Source organism: Ambystoma mexicanum, chromosome 6q (genome assembly GCF_040938575.1).
Source record: "Ambystoma mexicanum isolate Mex_15411 chromosome 6q, UKY_AmexF1_1, whole genome shotgun sequence".
NCBI classification, from domain to species: domain Eukaryota; kingdom Metazoa; phylum Chordata; class Amphibia; order Caudata; family Ambystomatidae; genus Ambystoma; species Ambystoma mexicanum.
The window spans coordinates 1,179,744,962-1,179,769,373 of record NC_090937.1 but is presented as its reverse complement, the minus strand read 5'-3'; the positions used below and the strand labels follow the sequence as shown (position 1 = coordinate 1,179,769,373).

The 24,412-nt window shown below is 43.7% G+C and overlaps 1 protein-coding gene across 1 annotated transcript in view; it reads left to right on the top strand.

Annotated features, from left to right (window-relative positions):
* FAM114A1 (family with sequence similarity 114 member A1) overlaps positions 1 to 24,412 on the top strand; it is a 399,688-nt gene that overhangs the window by 13,956 nt on the left and 361,320 nt on the right. The window contains exon 2 of the mRNA XM_069631803.1: positions 4,109 to 4,453. Within this exon, the coding sequence (XP_069487904.1) occupies positions 4,121 to 4,453 (333 nt within the window). The 5' untranslated portion in view covers positions 4,109 to 4,120. The remainder of the gene's footprint in view (positions 1 to 4,108; positions 4,454 to 24,412) is intronic.

Sequence of the window (24,412 nt, the reverse complement as noted above, 5' to 3'; positions counted from 1 at the left end):
ACATAGAAATTTCTCCTAGAAGTTATTCTCATTCCATAAACTCGATACGTCGAGATAATATTTTGTAAAATTTCGGAGAAAAGAGCATGGTAACTAATTTTGATATCTCTTAAAACCATAGTTCCAGGCCAAATATTCCTAAAATCATTCCAAAATGTCATTACCCCTCATTCTTAAAAACAGTTTTTCATTGTATTTACTTTTAAGCTCGGAACCCTATTCATGTCCTTTACGTAATAGAAGCATGACAAATGTCCCAGTAGGACCGAGTGGTCACTCGGCTCTCCAGCGCAAATTGAATACTCGCATTGTAAAAACATCTTTCTTGTTACAAAGATGAAGTCAACCATGGACTTCTGATTGCCTCCTGACCAACTGGTTTTTCCCTCAAGATCGCCCACACCACACCCATTGACAGGAACAAAATCCCACTGCCTAAAAAAGCTATCCCACTTCAATCCCCGGCGGCTTGATGGACTAGTCCACTGGTCATCAACTACCCCAGATTTCACATTCCCCAATCGATTTGTGTTGAACACCTGCAATGACCACATTTTCTAAATAACTAGTCTCTAGCAGAACCAAAATATTGATTCCAAATGAGCCAGCAATTCGTCCTGACTCTTCTCCTGATAATTACAATATAGATTAATAACTGTTAGGACCTTAAAGATGCAATGAGTTTTAACCTTCATGGCCAAGATACATGGCAGAGCTGTATATATTAAGTCAATTGACTCTACCCAGTCACTCTTGGCTGCGATGATCAATCCCGCCCGATATATCCTCTGTTGAATTTATCCTCAAGGTTGGGATGTCATACATTAATGATGAAATTGTGCTCCGATTCATTGAAAGTGATGCTAGGAGTAAAGCGTGATCTACTGTGTCGAAAACAGCAGAAAGATCTAAGAGAATAAGAAAAGAAGAGTCCTTGGAGTAGCGAGCTGTGAGAAGAGAATTTAGAACAGACATCGAGGCAGTTTCAGTAGAGTAAAGAGGACAAAAGCCATATGGAAGTAGAGAAGAAACAGTGACAAAATGAGTGTAGACAAGAGGATCGAAGTGATTTCTTTCCATTGCGGAAAAGTCAGCGACGGAAAAGCTTGCATGAGAAATGTGCGAACCACAAAAGGTTTGCACATTTCCCATGCGAACACCACAGTCTGGCTTCTTTCTTCTCTCCCCATCTTTGGCTCAAGTTAACCGCTATCAGTTGCCTATTCTTCTTCCTCCGGGTCATTTCTCTGAATTGGATCACAAAGCAGGTTTCCTCCTGGGCCGTTGAGTATTAATATTGTGCTTTTTCCACACGGGACCGCAGTGCTATGTTGCTCAGCCTAAGCATATGGGAGGTTCCTAGCTCTTTGGAGTTGACATTAATTGCCCTGTTCCTCTAAGTCATTATTTGAACACATCTGTAGCACAATTTGATGTTTGTTTTACCATTGCCCAAGCGTGGTTCGCTGTTTGGTCTGTGTGTCTATTTTGACAGTTCTGCCATGGCTATGTACACTTGGCTCCGTCGCCTTAGGGGACACCACATGGCAGGGTGGCACATAGAGCCTCGATTCTGATTATTTATTCTCGCATCCCAGAACCTTGATCCGCCACGTAGAACGTAAGAAGAATTTTCATCCGGCTGGCATGTTTCCGTTGGGAGCTGTGAAGCGATCATGGCACGGTCTTTTGTTGCCATCCACGACATATCTGGAAAGTTGCTCTTCCCGTTCCTTAATCTGTGCACAGTGTACTCTCTTCCAGGCTGCCTGGTCGCCCACTTTATCTTCTCTCCACTTTGGCTGATGCAGCTAAGCTTCCTGTCCCACCAGTTCTCTTAGATATGTTCCACAGTTTTGCACATGCAACCCATTAGAGATTGCCTCCAAGCACACAGTAAATCTTTCTGAAGACCTTCGTTGTTGTCATCGTTTATTATATTTATTTGGACATTTGATCTAATCCATAACTTATTGAAATCCAGGCATGGTGCCCTAGCTTGCTCTGGCCAAAGATCCAAGCTGCACTTCCGTGTTGATGCACAGCAAAGCCGAAACATGTATGGAGTTGCAGGTGTTCTTTGCAGGAGCAACATAAATAACAGTGCAGACAGGGCTGCCATGTATTCGATAGGACCTTTCCCCTTCTGTGTAATGACACAGATGTGCTAACCAATGATGGAATGCAAGTCTGCCCAGAGAAATTTCTCATGGTGGTGACTGATTCAAAACTTTCCATCCATAAGCTTGTGTTTTGTTTGTATGCTAACCTAACCTATATCGCGGGTTATTATTATTATTTTTTTATTATTTGTGCATGTTTGAAAGGGTTATTATGTGAGCCCTTTACTTTCCAGATGAAATCTTATTTCTTTTTTCCGTGGTGACATATACTTTTTTAAGCAGAATGGCAGTGAACAGAGCTCACTACCTGGCCTCCACCCTATGCATCCTTGTAGTATAATATCAACAGTGGGAAGAAACAAGGGGCATCTGTCCTGCAAAAGATGGTACTCAATAGCAAAGGGCACGCCCTGCCTCACAATTATGACATCTCAAGCAGTTGTTAAGAAGCGTGCTCACCACACTTTGCAATTAGCCGTATCTAGGGCACTATGAAGGGACCTTGTTACAGATGGCGCCTTCTAAATCCCAAATGAATAGCACCTCAATAGAGCAAACGAGTTTGTTGGCATAACAGCGGCAGTATTGTTGTTATAATGTTTACCGTACAAAAAGGCGGCTATGATGCATGCCTGTCTGTATTGCCCTAGTCTGGATAGACTAGACCTGGATGTGTACACAGTCTGCACTCTTGTTTATCCCTGGTTTGGCCACGCACATGGTACCAGAGTTGGCCTGTTTCGGGAAAATTGTTTGTGAATCACAAACATTTGTTGAGGGCCAAAGGGAATGAAAAAAAGGTCCGAGTTTGGTAGGTTTCCAGATTTGTCTGTAGGACCTCAACTATTTTCTTGTGTGGCCCTAGTCTTCCAGTCCTTATTTCTTAATTAGCATAGTTCCCTTACTTTGTCAAGTCTTGTACTAGGGCATACTTGTGGATGGATTGAGGAATGACCACAGATGTGCTTCCAATAAGGCGACTGGTTTAACTGAGGAATTTTAGGACTATCTCACAAGTGTAAAAACACACACACTGAAGGAGAGTTGGCCCAGTGGATAAGATCAGAACTATGATTTTGTGAGAGAGCAGTGAATTCTTCATATGGCATCTGAGCAGAAGCGGTGAACTCGGAAAAATAAATACTAGATTTATTCCAAAATGCTTGAAACATGCACCAGGCATATGGGAACAGCCACACTTAGAAGATTAGAGAATCTAAGTTCCATGTGTAGTTTGCAAGTCGAGAGCAGTGTGTAAACAACGGATATGGTGGGCCTGTCTATTCTGATCTGCTATCAAATCATTATTCTATTTAGACTATAGCAGGGAACCTGGTCACCTTACCAAAGAAATGTTTCTGGTGTAAACAATTTCACATCCCGATTTTCAAAAAAGAAAAAAACAGGGGTCACATGGGTGTCCCCTATGCAATGAGAGGGAAATATTGACAAGCAACCCCTCCTGAACAGTAAAAGGGGAGATGGGGCAGGAGTCTGCAACATTTGGCTCTCCAGATATTTTGGACTACAACTCCCTTGAGCCCTCACGATTTACTATGATAGCTAGAGATGGTAGTATATTTAGTCCAAAACCTCTGGAGAGCCAAAGGTTCCAGACCCCTGAGCTAGCGGAATGGAAAATGAGTTGTAGAAAAATGACCCGCAATCTGGTGACCTCCCCCTCCCCCAACCATAGACGAGTAGCCAATTTTTTAACACACTCTACTAGATCTCATGTTGTTCCATTTTATATTTTCTGGTGTGTCAGAATAGATTCCACACTTATGTCCTTCTGAGCATTAAGCTTATCTCTTACATTTTTTGAATTGTTGAATGGGAGGTCTTAAAAAGTAAGCTGTGGGAATATGACTGCGCGTCAACCTCCCAGTGACATGATTGTTTATGTTTATGCTGCAATTGTCACTAAAGACTGATTTTACACATTTCTGTCAATATATAAAGTGACAATTGATTTTGATTTCTAGGCCTAAATAAAAATGTCTGCTGGCTCAAGTGAGGTGCCAAGCGGTGAAGTGCCATCCGAAGCAGTGCTAATGGATAACAGCGCTGGCGACCAACGACATGATGATGATTCTGCTGAAATATCCAAGGACTCTTTGCTAGCGGAACCCAGAGACTCTTCCCTTGTAGGCAGCACAGAAGGAGCAGAGGGACATTCAGCCAATGCAGAACTTCAGCTGCAGGAAAACGTGATAACCACGCAACCTTCCTCTGGAGACGGTCCGGAGAACGGACCTGAGTGCAGTGACTTTGTCAGCCTAGAACCTGAGTCTGAACCTGAAGGGACACCGGAAGGGCACGATCTTCAGGTATTTTTACCTATAAAATGCATGTAATTCCATGACGCTGAAGTTGGCTTCTTATTCGCCAGCTTCTTATAGGCTGAAGTTAGTTGGAAGTTATTTTTTTCTGCATCGAATGAGACATGCATTTTATGTGGGGGGTTCTCCAATTCCCTGCATCAAATGAGACATTCATTTTGTTTTGTTTGTGAAATTCAGCTTGGCTTACACATGTTCACATTGTATTGTTCACCACACTTTGCAAACCTCAAAATAGGTCCGAATGAGGAACTAGCATTTCCCATGGGGAAATACATTTGGCTCACATATGCCTTTATTGCTCCTCACTCGCAAGGCATCCCATATGAGATTCAGGTGTATCTAGCCTGAGCATAACAATATTACAAATGAAACGAAGACTGTGCCACATGCTACTCCATGTATTCCTATGAAGCTATGTCGAATATCTAACCAGTCCTTTCCTACTTCAAAATCAACTTGGCTCACAGGTATCGATGTTAATAGGCACACATTGGGAAGCCCTCTACCTAACTCTTGTATAATTTCCCTGAGCTAAGCAGGAATAGTCAAGCTATTTGGCACCAAATATGGCACGCTCAGTTCAATGCGATTCTACTGAGATAAGTCAGGATGAGGAACTTGCATTTCCTATGGAGAAATCTAGTTGTCTCACATATCTCCTTATTGATCCAAAATCGATTAAACTGACTTACCCAGTCTGTGGACCCAAAAGTGGGCCGAGGGGGTAGTTACCATTCAATCATACCTTTCTGCAGTTCTTGGTGGTTCAACAGTGTTTATGCAAAACAAATGAGGTGATGACTGGAAGGTTTGGAATTAATCCTAACCTCTGGCACTGCTCTGAGCAACCCTCAGGACCATCGTTCTTCACCTGCCAAGCCATTACAAAAGAGGAAAGACCATATGCAAATCAGGTTTGGTCCCACCCCAAAAGGGGCAGTCCAGCCCAAACTGATTGGTCACATCCCTTCTGCACAAGACCACAAGCATCCCCAAACATGTTTCGGCCTTGTTGGGCCTCATCAGTGAGGAGTAGCTTGGGTCTCTAGGCCCAGCAGGCACGGGACCCACGTCTGGGCATACCCGTCTCACTCGGGGTGATTTACGCAAAACAAAAGGGGTGATGGCTAGAAGTTTTGGAATTAATCCTAACCTCTGCCATTGCTCTGGGCAACCCTCCAGACCATTGTCCTTCGCCTGCCAAGCCAATACGAAAGAGGAAAGACCATGTGCAAATCGGGCTTGGTTCCACCCCAAAAGGGGCAGTCAAGCCCGAACTGTGTTTCCAGTGTTCTTGATCCTGTACAAGCCAGTCAAGCTAAGTTCTATGATAGTAATTTATTTAGGCCCAATCAGGGAGCAAAGGTTGATGGTTGCTTGGCACAGATGACTGAGCGATGCACTTCAGATGGCTCACCACTGTCATTTCGCAGATCGAGTCTAGTTCGAGACGTTGTTACTGCTGCCTAAGTTCAGAGTGTGACACGCCAGCAGTTTGACTCGAGTGATCGTGAGTATCCTATGTGTGGTTTGATGTGGTGACAATCTGGTGTCAAGCCAGTTCAAGTTGTTGGGTAACCACTGGGTTGATGCGTGCCGTGATACTTCCAGCAGTTTGCGACGGGGTCCGGCAGTGAGTGGTTGGTTCCAGCGAAACGGGTATGAGTAAAATGCCAGACAATTCACTTAAATTTGATGCATGCTTTGCTTCCTCGATGGACCATTTCCAATGTGCAACCCCATGAGCATTAAAGATAGGTATTTATTTTATTTATTTATTGCATTTGATAAATGCCCAAACCCTGAGGTATCACGGTGTAGGTTACAGTAAACTTAATTCTCTGGTTACAGCTGGAAAAACATGGGTAATATACATACATAGATAGGTTACAATGATATAGTACATGTAAAGGAAGATACTGTCTCCGTAGTCCAGATAGTACAACTCAAGCATGAATAGGTTGGGAAGAAAAGCATAAGTGGTCTGGGTGGCCGTCTTGTTCTACTATCCTTATGGCATGTCTACTTCAATTTAGTATTTGTTGAAAAGCCAGGTTTTTAGTAGCTTTTTAAATCTCTGGTGAGACGGCTCATTTCTAGTGTGCATGGGGAGGGAGTTCCAGATTTTGGGCTGCAAGCCGGCAACACAGGGAAACTGCTTCCTCCAGCCTTTTGAGAGTTTGAAACGTGGGACAAACAATCAGGTACAATTGTTAGATATGAGTGTTCTAGTGGCCCTGTTGATGGTAATGGCATTGTTAAGGTAGGTGGGTGCGCCTTATGCATTTATGTGTGATACAGAGTGTTTTAAAGATGATTCTTGCTTTCACCAGTAGCCAGTGAGCTTCCTTCCTGGTCTTGGTTATGTGGTCAGACTTTTTCTATTTCTACTACTGCTCACAGCGCTTTATTTTGCAGTAATTGGAGTTTGGCAAGGATATTTGAGAAGCCTAGCAGTAGTACGTTGCAGAAGTGAATTTTTGACAAGATAAGTGCACGGGCGGGTGCGATACAGTTTTGTGGAGTCAAAAATCGATGACTTAGCGCGATGAGCCTGGCCGTGTAGGAGGTGGCTAACGCGAGGGCGTTACCCTGTTTTAGTCATTGCTAGATTGGTGTCTAAAAGGACACCCAGCATTTATACCTGCTTGAGGATTGTAATGGGTGTTCCATCAATCATTATGGATGAGTAGTCTGGGTGGAGAGCTTTCGATTTTGGCAGGGGATCCCACGATGAGAATCTCTGTTTTGTCATTGTTAAGACATAAACTGTTAGTAGTCATCCAGTTTTGGATTATGGCATAAATCTTGTCCACGGTGATTGTGTCTTCCTCATGATTCCCTGTGATGGGGATGGGAATCTGGGTATCATCTGCGAAGTTCATGTAGATAAAACCCATCGCATCTAAAGCAGCAAATAGCAGTTTCGTATAGGCATTATAGAAGGTAGGCAATAAGCATGAGCCTTTCTCCTAGGTGACTGGTACAAGACATAAAATAAGCAGTGTCACATAGCAATTTGCTATGCAATTCTGAAGATTTGCTAATTAAACTGATACTTGTGTAGCACAACTTACAATTTAAATTACCCTGTTCAATGAAAGCACAGCTCACGCTGCATTCCTCTCTTGCCCTCTGGGGTCTCTCCACCCTCTTTTCCCTGTTCACTGCAAGTTCAAAGGGGCTAATGGACAGAGTGCAGCAGTAATACTCTCCTCCATACTTAAAAGTGCCAAAGCCCAGAGCTGCCACCGGGGTTCTGGGATGGCCAGTAGTGGTAACTTTGAGTGCCCCCCTATGGGGCAATAAAGATCTCCCGAAATTCATAAGATGAGCTTTGCTAGATGAGGGCCACTCAAGCGCATTTGCTTGCTAAACAATGTGATTTTTGAGAAAGGCTTACTCTCCTATGAACTGCTCCAACAACAGTTTTCACTATTAACATATGATTTTTTTCTTCAATACACAGTTCAAACATGCTATGGTCATGCAATTCCGGGGTGGGTATGATCTCCTGGCACAGTCCCAGATAGAGGCCAACATCAACAATGAGCTGATCCCTAAAAGGGCAATCTCGTCACTCTATCAGGTTATCCTCAATTTACGGCCTCGGTCCTTCTTAAAACCTAAGCAGAAATGGGAAGATGTGGGTACTCTGGAACAAGAAGATTGGCAGGAAGCCTTGATGTTCCCAGTTGAAAAATGTCATAGGGTTTACTATGCACGCAATCTCCTCTTTAAATATGGTTGGGCCATGCCGCCGGACGGATTACACAGTCAAGCCTTCAGGTGCACTTTTTGCCATATGCTTTGGCAATGCCCTTTAATCCAAAACCTCTGGAGTGCTGTTTTTAATTATTTGTCAATGATAGTCAGGCAGGAGCTGGACGTTAATCCGAACATGTCTCTGTTTTGTTAATTGGGGGGGAATTCTGATCACACTCGTTACCACAAACTTCTGTCTACTGCATGAACCCAAGTGCAATATTGCAGTGTTATGGGGAGCACGCACACCCCCCCACAGTGTCCAAATGGGAAAGAGATATGGATAACTGCATTCAAATCGAGCAGCAGGATCACTGCATGCTAATGGAAGAGCGGGTATATAGCTCTGGGGTTGGCTCCAGAAATATTGGAAAACATGGGACAAGTGGGTTGCTAACGGTTGAATTGTGGGAGCTTCTAGATTGGGTCTTGTCACTGTGTTTATTCTTTAGGAATTGGGTGCAAATTTTGTGCAGGATGCAGGTTAATAATGGCTATTCTGGCTATTTTGTCTCACCTATATTCGTATTGTTGGTACTTTGATTTGTATTAAAATTCAATTAAAAGAAATATAGAAAAAAAAGTGGCAAAGCCTGTTAAAAAAAAGTACCAGTACCACAGATAGTGGCTCTGAGTGCTAATGTTGATAAATATCACTGTCATGGGTGTACATGGCTGGAATTAGGTGCTTTGGCCTACCTGGCTTGGGGCTGAGGTTATTAGCGGCTCTGCCTTGCCCCAAAAGTAGTATTTAATGCTATATTGAAAATCATAACGATGACGGGCAAGGACCATCTTGTTCACCTGAAGTTGACAATGATCCTGCCTTCCGCGACACTATACTACCTACTTAGTCTCAGGCTATGACTTTCCTTTAACATTGTGATCTTTTTTGATTTGTGAAACATCTGAACTTCTCCTTGCAGAGCAAATGATGGGTCAAGCATGTGGGTCATACAATATATGCAACACCGCCCTGTGCAACACCGACTGGACCCAGCTGCATAGAGCCAGAAAACCTTTTCAGAGCCTTTTTATCATGCCCATTCATGCAGCTAAACATTACATTTTACAAACCCTCATCTCCTCAATGCTTTATTTCAGCAGTTTAAAAAGATTGCAGTGATGCGATAAGAGGGCTTCCAAGTTTTTATTGAACGGGCCTGCAGAAACTCATAAAGCTGTTCACAGCTTAACCCAATCGCCTCTCGCTCTAGAATCTCTGTTTCCGGAGCGTTCTAGGTTCTATGAAGAGAAGGCTCAGGAGACGGATCATAACACAGATCACTACATATCTTCCCCCTCACAAATAATTCAAAATAGATAAACTCAACACAAAAAGATCATGAAAGAAAAATTAGAACAGAACTATAGTACAACGAAATGGACTCTATTGAAAATAACCTTTAAACTTTGAATCAATTAGCTGCACTTATTTCACAGGATGACAAAAATATATTTGCTGCAATTTCCACAGGCATCCCATAACCACTATTCACGTACAACATCTTGTAACCATCTGGGTCCCCGTATCGATCTCTTGGGTGACACCCTTTCATCACTCATTTCACTCTCACTTTGCACACCTCTGGACAACAAACAACCTTCCATCACCCAATTCACTCTCCCTTTGTACCCCACTATAACCATTTTCATGACCGTTTTTAACGTTTGCCAATCTGCCCATTGACCACACTTCACCTCCTTCCACAATGACCACCCCCTTCCTCACAGCCGAAATCCTCTTGGGGCCAATGAATTTACTTTCCACACATTTATGGGTGAACCTGGGATTTTTTTATGAGGACCCATTCTCCCACTTTCCACCCAATATCCTTCACACGCCTCCTCCTGTCAAATGATTCTTTACAGACTTTGGCTCTGTCTAACATAGTTCCTTATGTTCTTCCGGTCCACAATTACCTAACCTGCTAAACCTAGCCACCCCGGGCATAATTTAGTACTGGGTTCCATCCCTTTCAGAGACGCAAACGGAGACACTTTAGTCACAGAATGGGGGGTGGTTAGATAGCCCCGCATCATGTGGTCCAGAACCTCTTTCCACGGTTTACCGCACGTAATGCCAATTGAATCCCCCTTTTATGAATCTGTTGGTCCTTTCCACCAGCCCATTAGCCGTGGGATGATATAGAGCTGTCCGTGTGTGTTTAATTGCATAACTGTTCAAACGTGAGATCTGACGAAAATTGGACACCGTTATCAGAAACGATTTCTGAAGGAAACCCTTCTCTCAGAAAAACTTTCTCCAAAAATGATACCATTTGTTTTGCCGTCACTTCTCTGACAACACTCCATTCTACCCACTTTGCATAAAAATCCACCATTACAAATATAAATTTCAACCCTTCACCTAAACCAGCTATAGGTCCCATTATATTGATAGCCACTTTTCTCCAGGGCTGGTCAGGTACAAAATTGGGAATAAGCGGAGATTCTCTCACAACCTTGCTCTTATCACTCAGGTTACAGGGAACACAATTCTTGACTTCCTATCATCTATCTTCCTCTCCACCTGTGGGGTTCCCCAGGGGTCTAACCTCTCACCCTGGCTCTTCAACCAATACCTGGCAACTCTCGCTCACTGCATTGCCATTTTCTGCTCAAATTTCCAGTGCTACGTTGATTACACTCAACTAATTTTCCGGCTGCCCTCGGCCACCTCCTCTTCCTCTCTCATCTCCGACTGCTTAACTGCCATTCAAGATTGGTGTGCCGCCAATGATCTTTGACTGAATGCCAGCAAGACGGAGATCCTCCTCATTGGCACACCATCTGCATCCTTTCCCCTCACTCACTGGCCGGCCTCCCCTGGCCCTACGCCTACCTGCAAGGCGAAGAACCTTGGGGTCATCTTTGACTCCACACTTTCCTTCTCGACCCATATCTCTGAGGTCTCTAAAAAGTCAAACTTCCTACTGCACCTCCTCAGAGGTACTCTGCCTTTCCTCTCCTTCCCTCAGAAGCTCACTGTCTCCCAAGCTCTGGTTCTCTCTAGGTTGGACTTTTGTAACAGCCTCTTTATAAATCTACCTGCCTCAACTCTCTCCCCTCTACAACCTATCCAGAACAGGACTGCGAGACCTGTCCTTGGCCTCAAGCCCTGGGATCGTATCTCTCCAGCTCTGAAATCTCTCCATTGGCTCCCAGTGGGTGCAGAGTTAAATTCAAAGCCCTCTGCATTGTCAACAAGGCTTTCTGGAGCCTGGCTCCAAAATACCTTCCGCTATCCGTCCGCAAATACCCCCCCTCTCGAGCTCTTCGCTCCTCTACCTCTAACTCCCGCCGGGTCAATCGTTTTTCAAAGAAACGAGCTGGGGGTAGATCTCGATCTTCGGCTGGGGCCTCCATCTGGAACAGCCTCCCTGCCACTCTAAAACTTGAGGAGAACCATCTCCAGTTCCGGAAGCACCTCTTTGCTTCTGCCTCTGCTCCCCTTCTCCCCTGCTGATCTGCTCTCTCTTGGCACTGTGCACCTGGCCACCCTCGGTCCCCTGGGCCCAGGTACCTGCTCACCCTGCCACCTTCCTGCACTGCCCCCTGGCAACCCCTTGCACTGGGTACTGTATCTGTACCCATACAGCCCCCCCCATTTTTCTTCTTTTTCTGCAATTATCAGACTTACCCAGTCTGCTGCCTTAAACACAGCACGTGCCACTTGCTGGCTGCACTACCACTGTTTATTGTCTCCATTTTCTCTTTATCTTTATTATTATTTATCTGCACTCCTCTGCTCCGCACTTTCCACTCTCCCCCTTCCATGCATTTTTTCCTTTTTCCCATTCCCATGCACTTGCTTATTCTCAATGTCACTGGGCCTGGTAAGATCGTTTTTATGTTGTGCTGTGTTCTCCCCTTTTCCCCTCCCTTGCCTAGTCGCGCTCTGAAACACTTGTGTACGAGCGCGATACAAATAAAATGTCATATCATATCAATTCATCCTTAACAACCCACCACGCTTCAAACTTCTTTTCTAATAATTCTTTACTGGGCCATCCCTCTACCGTCCATGCTCTAATTGCTTGCATGTCTTCATCCATGTGTACACTCTGCTCCCATTCCATTTTCCCCACACATCCTACATCAACCTACGCCACAATATTTTCCTCATCCCATTCTCCCCACATCTCCTCATCTCCCCCTGTAGTGGGCATCCTTGATAGAATCCGCCACAACATTGTTTTTACCCGGTAAATAACACACTTCAAAATTATATCCTTGTAGACCTAAACACCACCTGCTGATCCTGGGCGATCCTACAGCCCAGTTCCCGCTTTCAAACAAATGGACTAATGGTTTGTGGTCCGACCTCACTGTAAATTTCCTGCCCTACACGAAAAGTTTGAAATGACACACAACATTGCCAATGTCTCTCGTTCAATTCAGCACCCTTCAATGTTCTTGAAGCGTTTGCTATTACTCTCTCTGTTTTGTTACTATCATATTGTGTGAGGGTTGCTCCTAACCCCAGAATACTGGCATTTACAGACAAAATACACCTGTCTCCTGGATCAAACTTCCCTATAGAAGGTGCTCCCACTATGTCTCCCTTTATCTTCTGAATTGCTTCTTCATACACATCCGACCACTCAAACTTGACACCCCTTTTCAAAAATAACCTTAAGGGCGTAGAAATTACTGCAAAGTTTTTTTACAAACTTGTGCTAGTACTCAGATAGGCCTAAAAATTATCTTAATTGATCCTTTTCTAACGGGCTTGGAGCCTTTTATATGGCTTCCACCAAGCTAAGTTTCGGCTTAATGACATTGCATGACACCACATGGCCCAAATATTCCACACTCTCCACTGCCAATTTGTACTTTTTCCTCTGCGCTGTCAACCCTGCACCTTTCAGCTTATTCAACACTATTCTAACCAACTCATCATGTCTCTCACTCGATTCTGCATAAATTAGAATGTCATACTGAAATATGATATTTGGCACCCCCTCCAACACCTTCTCCATAACTCTCTAAAAGACTGCTGCTGCTGAGGCTAAGCCAACCGATATACAACAGTACTTATATGTCCCTTCTGTTGTCACAAACGCTGTGAGATGCTGGCACTCCTCTGACAGTGGTACCTGGTGATATACGGAAGATAAATCAATTACCGAAAAAACACCATTGCATTGTTCAAGGTTGACAACTCCTCCGATATGACTGGAAGTGGGTTGCGATCTGCCCAAATGTTTTTATTTAGGTCTCTTAGGTCCACAGAGAGCCTAATAATACCATTTGGTTTAGCTGCAATTACCACCGGAGATAACCATTCCGATCCTTCAATTCTCTCAATTATCCCCCTTTGAAGCAATGTTTCTATTTCCACCTTCACCTTGCTCTTCAGTTGTTGAGGCACTGCTCTTACTTTATGCACTCTCGGTACAGCTTTCTCCTTAAGTTAGATACTGTGTTCAAAACCTTCCTAGCTCCTCCCAGAACACTTCCAGAAATTCCCTTTCCCTTTTGTCTACTATCTCTGCTATGGTAACAGGTGCTCTTGCATTGGCTTGAATTCGAATGCCCAGCTTGCTCTATTTGCTCCATCCCGAAGCGATGACCCTTCTTTGGTCACATACATTTCTGCCTCACAACTTCTGCCTTTGTACTTGATAATCGCCTGGAATTTCTCCAACACTTCGATCTTCACATTTCCATATGCACACGGTTATATTTCATGTTTCATTAATTCTTCTACCTCTCCATCCACACATTTTCCATATGTCTCCTTCGACATGATGGTCCAAGGCGAACAACTGTCTACTTTCATCGTCACCACTCTGCCGTTTATTAGGAATACATAAATCAGACCTCTTCCTCCGCCAGACATGTCACTCACTTTCAGCACATGTCTTGCTTGAGTCGTGGATGCACTTACTGAGCTCTCCTCTTGTTCTGGTCGCCTTCCTCCTCGACCGTAGATGGCTCACGACAGACTCTTGCGAAATGATCTTTCTTCTTACACTTAAGGCAATTTACATTCTTTGCTGGACAAAAGATTTTGGATGAAATGTGCTGATTACTGCCACACCTGTAGCATTTCACTTCCTTCCCTTCATTCCATGTTCTGTTGTTCTTCAATTCCGCCACCTCATTTCCTTGTCTCTCATTTTTCATGCTTTTCGTGTATTTGGTAGTTTTTTCCATGCCCATGGCAACCTCTACTTCCTGCTCTAATGGCAAGTCTCTTGATAACAGTTTCTCTTGAACCCTGCTACTGTTGGTACATCGCACAAGTTGATCCCTTATCAACGAGTTGGTTAATGCTCCAAAGTCGCACGTATGACTCCTTGTCCTCAAAGCAGCCACAAAACATTCAACTGCCTCTTGTGGTTCTTGGACTCTCTCAAAGAATGTATGTTCTTCCTAGGCTCAAAGTGGTCCTGTAACTTTTTCTCTACAACTTTATATTCATCCGTGTCACCTTGGCCTGCCTCTTCTGGCTCTGGTAAACCATACTATACACTCCTCCCTTCCGCACCAGGGTTGTGTAAGAGAATAGCTTGCTTCCTACAAGGAGTGAACTTGTCCCCCCAATTGCTAGTAAATATGTTAGAAAAAAAACTCTTCCACCTGTCCCACCTGATACTTGGTGTTCCTGGTTCAGGCAAGAAGGGTGGGGGCGGAGACATACTTGCAGCTTCTATGCTTATGTCAAAATAGAGCGTTTCTTATTTACTCTATTTATTTGTTCATTCTTTTTTTTTTTTGTACTTCCACTTCAATATTGTCCTTGTTTTGCTGTGCTTCTATGTATTTGGGCATTAGCATTGTAACTTCAGTTACTGAAAGCTGTCCCAAGTGTCTCCTTTCAGGCCTATTGCTTTCCCGATTGTCTGTTGTGAAGGTTGCTATGGCAACCTCCACTCCGCTGTAGTCATGCTCGCGGGTGCTTTTTTTTATCACGCGAGCGTGATGACGTGCGTTAGCCCAAATAAAATGGGTTTTGTTTTCTGCCTCTCAGCCTTATGCTCCGCGCCCTCACCTGCTGGTGCCGCTGAAAGGCCTCCGTGCACACTGTAACCTTCCGCCCAAGTTCGAGCTCGCCTCTGTTGGGCCTTAACGCTGGTGTGATCCCATGATGCAGGGATCAGCACAAAGTCCCCCGTAGGCCCGCTTCACAATCCCATCCTCGTCGCCATTAAAAAGATTGCAGTGACGCGGTAAGAGGGTTTCCAAGTTTTTATTGAACGGGCCTGCAGAGACCCATAAAGCTGTTCAGAGCTCAACCCAACCGCCTCTCGCTCTAGAATCTCCATCTCCCGAGCCTTCTAGGTTCTATGAAGAGAAGGCTTGGGAGACAGATCATAACACAGACCACTACACAGTACACAAACTGATGTATTGTTGCTCATTTTATGTCTTGGATACAAATAACTTCTGGCAACATTAAAAATATTGGTACAAAATTGCTAATCAAATATGTTTGCTTGCTAATCAAGAAAATGTTAAATAGCAAAACCTGCTCATCAATTTTTAAAAAAGAATTTATGCCTTGTGGTATAGGGTCTGCAGCTTCCTTACCTAATGAAACTCTGGAGGTTCGTTCTGAAAGAAATGATTTAAACTAGAGGGTTGCTTCTTGAGAGAAATGGAAGTTGTCTGCCAGGGTATTGCATAGTTTATCATGGTCGACCAGATCAAATGCTCCTGACAGATCTAATAGTAGAAGGATTCACCTTTTGGGCTTCTTTATATATATATACACCCCATTCTCCTCCCCTTTATCTGGACGATTGTTGAGAGCATACGTATGTGAGTGTTTTTGATTGTCAGTGCTGGATTGGCCGCATCTTAAAATGTTTTTTGCTTCAAGTGTATTTCTTTAAAAGAGCGTTAGTTTCCTGCATTCTTTGGAGCAAGGCACAAATAGGTGGTCCACCATGTTGTATTCTTTCTGATATGAGGTGCCTGCTGGGTGGACAAGATCTCCTGTCTGTAAACGATTGGTCTGTCTGAATACAAGTCAGCAGTGCAGTAACCCTGGTGAACAAATGCACAGCTTTAGATGAATGCTCATCTAAATCTGGCCTGCATGTCCACTACTTACTTTTTACCAATTCCCCCTATTGAGTCGCCAAGGTATTGGACCACAACTCCATGCCAATGTTGGACCCGCCCACTGAACATCTGTGGCTATGTTAAAAAAAAAAAGGCCTCTAACTAGCAGAAGCATACTCCCTACCCATTTTGCTTACTTAATGTGTGGTCTGGATCATCCAGCAGTGCTACTTCCATCCGTTAGACTGTATGTACTGCCCATTTACATAATGTCACCTCCTATCTGCAACCTGGAAATCCAGTCCACCAAGCTACCTTCAAATACATAAAATACAAAGGTATACTAGGTAGTTATAAGGTCCCTTGTCATGGTACAGAGTGGACTAATCACTGGCATTGCAACCAAACCTGCTGCAGTTCAGGAAAAAGTCAGAGACTGCGCCCCAAGCCCAGCCCCAAGTAACCAGCACGGCCAGATCAATCCCATTTTCCCCATTCTCCTGAACGAACTTGGGCACACCACCCAACATGTCATAACTACATAAACAACTACGGATGGGCATCCATCTTGCCTCTCTCTTCCATCTAGGACACACGCCCCGAAACCAATATCATGTTTGATTAGCAACCAGGGCCTAAGCAACAGAAAATGAATGGACGTACAGTGCACTGTCCACTGTAACACATCATGAGCAACAAATTACAGGTTGCGATCCCGTCTGAAAACCTGCTTCTAATGGGCATGAGGTACCATGTATTTGAAGGTCTACTAAGCAACTCAAATAGACACACATTTGATATTCACACCTCTGGTGTGTTCTATAATCAGTAAACATGGGTAAACATGGGTTGTACACGCTTGTCGTTCATGTTATAACACATTTCATACTGACCTTTGTAGTAGATGAGGATTCACTTTGACGACCCAAAACGATATGTCCAACTGCATGTGATGGAGTTATGACCAGTTTCATAGTTCCAGTTGTGGCAGCTACTTGGCCACTGCCGGAACGTTGCATTTCTTTCATTCCATCATAAAATACCCAGTTATCTTTTTGCAGGCGATGGAAGCACAGAAAGTGTTCAGCAGCATGGTAGGTAATGGCCACTGGCTTATACCTTAGTTATATAAAAAGAATATTACTGCAGTTTGTTAAAAATGTTATTTCATTAATAATTAGCAATAGACTAAGAATGCATATCTCCAAAACCCTATCAAATATAGAGTATTTCTGTGAAACACACATAGGCTGCAGAGGGACCACAATGAAACTCTTGTACACTGAACACTAATTTTCATGAGCCTAACTCATGGTGCTTTAAACTGAAGGCTGGCATGTGCACGTATTCGGAGTGATGGGGAGGCACATTTCAGTATTTTATATTGTTTATGTATGACTGATAAATGACGTGTCTTTTCAAATTAAAACTGGAAAAACATGTTTTGTCCAACAGTCACAGCTGAAGCGTTTGTTCAAATATTCTGATGTAGAGGTTTAATAAACATGGCAGGCACATTTGATGGATGTATATGTCAAGCCTGCAATTTGCATGTTGAAATCCCTAGAAGAGCTGACTCAGCCCATCATCCTTCTAATGTTGATAAACCTAGTCCCCCCTCCCAGTAGTCCAGCACCAAAGGGTGGCGTGGGGGTATAACCTTAGACACCTCCTGCTGCACCCCCCTCACAGACCTCCCACGACACCTCTCCACCCCATCTACACCCACCCTTGCGCCCCCCCAAACCCCTACCCACCAAGGTCTTGGTATCCCTAAGTGCTGCCATGCTTACTATGCTTACCCTCACCAACACACGCCCCGCCGATCCTTATGTCATTAAATAATTAATAAGCTCCCCTATTGATTTGCACAAAGCTGAAATATGCCTGGCTTTGACTCATACTGTAAGGTTTGAGCAGAACCAAATCTAACACTCTGCCTCTACCAACTGCGAAGGCATCAGAAAGCAGACACAATCAACTGAGTAAAGTTTGGGCTACAAACTTTTATAAAAATCAAAATAAGGTTGGGAAAAGGCCTTACTTGCCCTATGCTAAGGTTGGATTTCCCTACCTAACAAACTAATGATAGTCTGTGTCAGGAATTCCAAAGTAAATGCCTGTCTGTGTCAAAAAAACTACACTTGCCCTCACATCTACTTGTAGAAACATGTGTAGGGATGTCAGCATCAAAATGGGAAGTGTTCAATCAAAAGTTCAGAGGTTCTTCCAGCTCTTGGTCGGAATAGGATCCCTTCCCAGGATTCAAGACCATTCACCTTACCAAAAAGAGGAGGTCCCATCCCTGAGCTTTCAAGTCTCTCAATGTTACAAAACAACACAATTCCGTGGCATACTTCCCAACCTTTCAGGCTTCTGTGTCTTTCACCAATGTCACAAAGTTCAGCTCCTTAAGTTCAAAATACATAAACTTTCCTTGACATTCAATCACAAACTTATAGATGAATTAAGTGGCTTTTCCTTTAGTTGGGTGTACTCGGCCTAGGGGCAGTTGTCGAACCACCCGGTCCACCCATTACAGGTCACGCAACCGACACACCTTATTTGCTTCTTTTACACAGTTACACTGCCACTGCTTCATCTTCACAGTGATATTGGACTTATCCTCTTGCAGCTTTCTCAGTACTTGTTTTGCTACCATTCACTTGTTAGATTATCAAATTGTCTTATAGCTTTTGCCACTGCTTAATCTTTCCAATTATACAGTTCCTCTTATTCTTATGGCTCTTGCCAATGCTTGTTTTCTTCAGTTTACAAAATTCACAGTTTCTTTGTATCCGGGAATATCACCCACTGCTTTCAATCCAAGTGGTATTCAATTATAATTGCTTTCTATCGGTTCTGTATTCAAACTTAGTTTCATGTTCTTCCAATGAGTCACATTAAATAAAGCAACTTCAAATTCCTGGTTTACTCTCCTGCTGGGAATTTGCACCATGTTCCCGGGCTTATTCACACTTTCAAAAGTTCACTGCTTTCCTGGCCTTTCCTTGGCCTTGTCAGTTTCACTTCATTTACAATTTGGTATTCACAAAATCCTTTCATTAATTTCTTTCAGCTTCAGGTTATCGTAGTTCTCAATCATCTGTATTTTATGCTGAACCGGCATTCCAATTGCCTGCATAGTCCCTCACTCACTTGTGAGCTATCCAACCTGCATAAACCATGCGGCGCACACCTGGGAGAAGAATATATTGGGGAAAGAAGTGAGGATGCCCTCAGATTTCCTCACACAACACGTAAGAGTTGAGAAGAATTTGCTTCTTTAGATAATTTAATTCCTGGCGGGACAGTCTTTTCTGTTTTTGCTTATACTGCCCCAGCTCTATCCAGAGTAGGGGACGCCCCCATGTTTATACCTCCCACCAAACTTTCACAAAAACCCATGCTTGCACCCTTCCAACCCCTACCCACCAATGTCTTTGTATCCCTAAGCGCCGCCTGGGCTTCTGTCACCAATAACCCACGTTTGGCTGCCTCGCCGACATTGACACACACACACAAACACCACTGGCACCCAATAATCCCTTAAAACACAGAATCTGCAACACCTGGACCATCTCATCTCTGCACACTTAACCCTACTTAACCCTATCTGTCAGATCCATGAATACACCACTCACCTAAACCATTCCGATCTCCCCCCCCCCAACTCACCCAACCCAGTCTAATCAGTCTACAACCCATTCCTCAACACCTCCAGGACTGTCCCCTCCTGACACGCCTTTGGAAATCAGAAACCCAACGTATTTTCTGACCTTACATACTTCCGTCTCATCTGCCTCCATTCATCTTCAACCCCTCTCTGGGGGGACCCAAGTGGCTGCACTGCACCCTCACCAGCCCCCCTTAAATCCCCTGACTGAACACCTCAGACGAGGGACCCCTCTACAATCCACTCTCACACACCCTCTACTCCCCTCACCACTCCAGGCCTCCTCCGAAGGAACCGCACATCTCAGGCACTCTTCTCACATACTCTGATTGCTCATAGCCTCCACTCTCACAACACACACCTCACCTCCCCCTAACAACATCACCCCTTCCATCCCCCTCACTGCACACCCTAACTGCCCTTCAGTTCACACAGTTCCCCACCACAGGGCCTCCTCCAGGGGATCATTGGCCCTGCCCTCACTCATCCTCCCTGCCGGACCTCCTCCGCCCCCATCCCCAGGGACCAGCAACCTACATCCAATTAATCATATTTTGTGCATCCTCGTTAACGGTAACTCTGTCGTCAAATACGGACACAACATATATGACCTAATTTCCTCTGAAAGCTCCGACATCCTTTTCATCACAGAAACCTGGTTCTCTGATGACTAGCGTCCCATCGCACACGATGCATTTCCCCCAGGCTACACACTTATTGTATACAACCGAGCCAGCAGAGCAGGGGGAATCGCCATCCTTCATAAATTATACCTCAATATCTTACACTCCGAGGAACAAGCCTGCAACGCAGATTGCAAATTCCTTCTAGTGAAATTTCCGATCCACCCCCTTTTTACCCACGGCTTCTTACTCATATACAGACCATCCGGCTATGACAGAAACGTTGCTGATGCCCTATGCGACACCCTAGCAGGCATCCTGGATGCCCACCCCTCCCTCGCCATGCTAGGAGATCTCAACGTAGGGTTTAATACCCTGCATTACCCCATGGCACAATCATTCCTGGACAACCTGATGGCCCTCAACATGACTCAACTGATATCCGGTCCCATGTACACTGCAGGACATACCCTAGATGCAATATTCAGTTCCTCCAATCTGATCTCCACTCTCCCCATGACCACTAATCTGGATGGACCACACAGCCATGTTCTTCTCGCTATTCATTTAAATCCCTCCTCCCCGCTTGACTAACCCCAGACCGTCCACCTGCTTTCCTCTCTGGAACAAGGTCATAGTAACTCCAGACTTGGCTGGATCCCTGCTTGCCTCCCTTCCCAATCCCCCTCTCCAGGGAGGTCTGCCCTCCATCAGACACTTTGGCCTCTTGCACAAAAGATTACGGTCTTACCTGCAACTTAATATATCAATAAGATATGGCAGATCATCTGGAATGGGAGTGTGATATGTGGAGTTATTTTGTGCACTGGCAAAAGCTGCAATCAATAGAAGCAAGGCCAGCCATGTTCAAACGTCTGTTCTGAAATAGTTCATATAGCGGAATTCCAATTGCTTCCTGTGAAGAAAATGGGGCATCAGTGAAATCATCAATAAAAATAGTGTTCTATATATAGTTTGCACTTGACAGTGAATGTGTTAGTTTGTTCACCAGTACACATGTTAAAGCATTGCTGTAGATATTGAATGAGTGTAATCTGATTAACTGTCTGCATAGTGGAATGAATCATTGCCCAAATTAAGTCTATTTCAACCTTTTATGAAATTAGTCTACGGTTGGATAACTTAAGGAAGTTATGGGCCATACAGTTCTGCCAGTGAAGAATGGTGGGTGTGCTTTGGTCAGAAGATAACATTTCTGCCATTGGCACTGTGTGGTGAGCCGAAGCCTGAATTTGGAGAGACAGTGCATAATACAAAATCTTATGCATGGTTCCTTTCAGTTTGGCTATTACAGAGCCTGTAGCATCAAGATAAAGAAAACAGCTTTCAAACAATTGAAGATCCTTGAGCATCTGTAGATGAGCCTCAGAGTACACATGGATTACAAAAGGACTATTGCAAATATACTGAATGTAGGAATGCCTTGTCCAAACTGGGGTACTCTTTCTTATCTTGTCTTTGTTGTATTCCAAGACAATCCAAAAACTCGTTCTTGTTCAATCGATTGCCAAGGTTCTTTTCACTGGAAATCCTCAGCAAAACCATGGTAGATTTTACAACATTAAGGTTACCAGCTAAAAGCTGTTCAGAGTCTGCACTGACAAAGGAATTCATGTACAGTTGTGTTGGTCGTGTCTGTCCTGATTGGGATTTCAGTTTCTATCTCTTTGCCCTTCGTAAGCCTCTTGAAACATTGATTAGTCGAATGATTTATTGAGCTGCTAACCTCCACTTGAATAATAACATTGTTGATTTTCTTCTGAGGTTTGTTGCTCATTGTGAAAACATATTTTGTGCAATCCCTACATTTACAGTGTCCATTTCCACGCCAGTAAACAGATTATTGTTTTCGGGAGCCCTTGCATCTGACTCTATTGTATTCGAAAGTAATAACACAAAATGTATTTATTTCACTGACCTTTCTGCTAATCGGGTCAGACCAACCTCTCTTCAGTAGACGATAGCCATGCCTACTATCTGGTTTTATTTGTTTCCATTCTTCCTCGGACAACTTTAGTACAAATCCTGTTGGGATCTTCTTGTCTAGTTTGATTTTCTTCACAGATGTATCTATTAAAATCATTTGTTGTAGTGTTCTTTCTGTAGAATATTTCATGCTTATGGCTGTTTGTTATTGCAAATGTTGTCTGATGTTTCGGTTATGACGTATGTGTTTTACCATCGCTTTCCTCCGTTGGCATTAAGGCAACCATATAATTCATGCTCCTTATAGGAAGTGATTCATTTGACTTTGTGGGTTGTTTTGCGAACAATGATTTTTGGGACCTATTTGAATTTATATGGTTTAGCAATTTTTGGTTTGCCTTTTTGTTTTTTTGCATTCTGGGCAAAACCATGGTGAAATTGACGCAATGGGCCTCATTACACGGTAGGCGGTAAACCATGGCGCTATTATATTAGCGCCATGGTTCATGCTGGTAATTTACCGGTACCGCCTTGGAGGAAAGGGGAATTACCGCCCTATTCCAAGGTTGGGAAGGCGGTAATTCCTCCTTCCTCTATTGCCCTTCCCCATTCCCATTTTTGCCCCATAGGGCATAATGGGGATGGGGAAGGCGCTAATTACGGTACCGCAAATTGCGGTACCGTAATTAGCACCCTGGTCCCTTTGCGGGTTCGTTTTTTAACGCCTGCAAAAAGCAGGTGTTAATGTACCAACCCTCAAAGGGACCTCGTAGTAAGGCGGTAAGGGTTTACCGGTACCAGTAAAATACCGGTACCGATAAACCCTTACTGCCTACCATGTAATGAGGCCCAATGTTTGCAATACTTTTGTACCCAATACAAATTGGATGAATCTAATCTTTCAAAAGATCACATTGTGCATATGGTTGATATGGGTAATTTTTCTGGTCACATACACAGTCTGGCTTTTCATCTTCTGTTGAAGTTAAAGCAGAAACCGGAGGTTGTTGGCTGAGTATTTTATGATCTTTCCCAACAAATGATTGCACACTTTGGTGGGTCTTTTGATAATCCAATGTTTTTGTTTTTTATTTTCCTTGTCTTCTCTCCAGATATGATTAAGCCATAGGGCCTGATTCACAGAAGCCTTGTATAATGGCGCGATCCCATTGGAAAATACTCTGTGAATCTGGCCCAATAATCTTGCAGACAATTTTTCCTGTCCTAGAGCTAGACTATTCTTTCCCCAAACAGAATTATAGTGACGGTAACCCTCTTTGTTCAGCAATGATAGGTTTTCAAAGTAAAGCCTTATCATTCTGAGTTCAGAGGCCTCATTAGATCCTAGACATCTACACAACAAACCTTAAATATATGGCTCAACAAAAATGAATACAAGATAGCAAAGCATGTGTTCCCAAACCTAGCCTAAAGTTACAGAGTTGCATTGATGACTGCGACGTTCAATATATGCTGGCCTGCAAAATGACAATGTGCACTTTGTCATGTTTCATTTGTCGTGCAATACTGAATAACGGGACAGAGGGAAAGAGACAAAGCTAATCAAATTAATCTCTATGTGAAGATTTTCTCTCTTTGAATGATGCACTTCTGCAACAGGGAGATATATTAAATAGAGTCCTGGTTTAGAAACAGCTGCAATTTAGAATGTTCCATTAAAAGATCATTTACAAAGAAAACATTCCTAGCTAGAGAGTACTACATAGAAGCCAGTGTAATGAGAAGCACTATCCATCACTCTGTTATGGCAACTGAGGTGCATTGAACTCTATTGACCTAAGCGACAGAGGCAGCTTTTGGTGCCAGGGAAAGGGAATCAAATAACTCTGAGGGTCCCCAGGATTCTAAATGATTCATGAATCAGTCCTCATGGCTGATGAAAGTTGCCAGTGT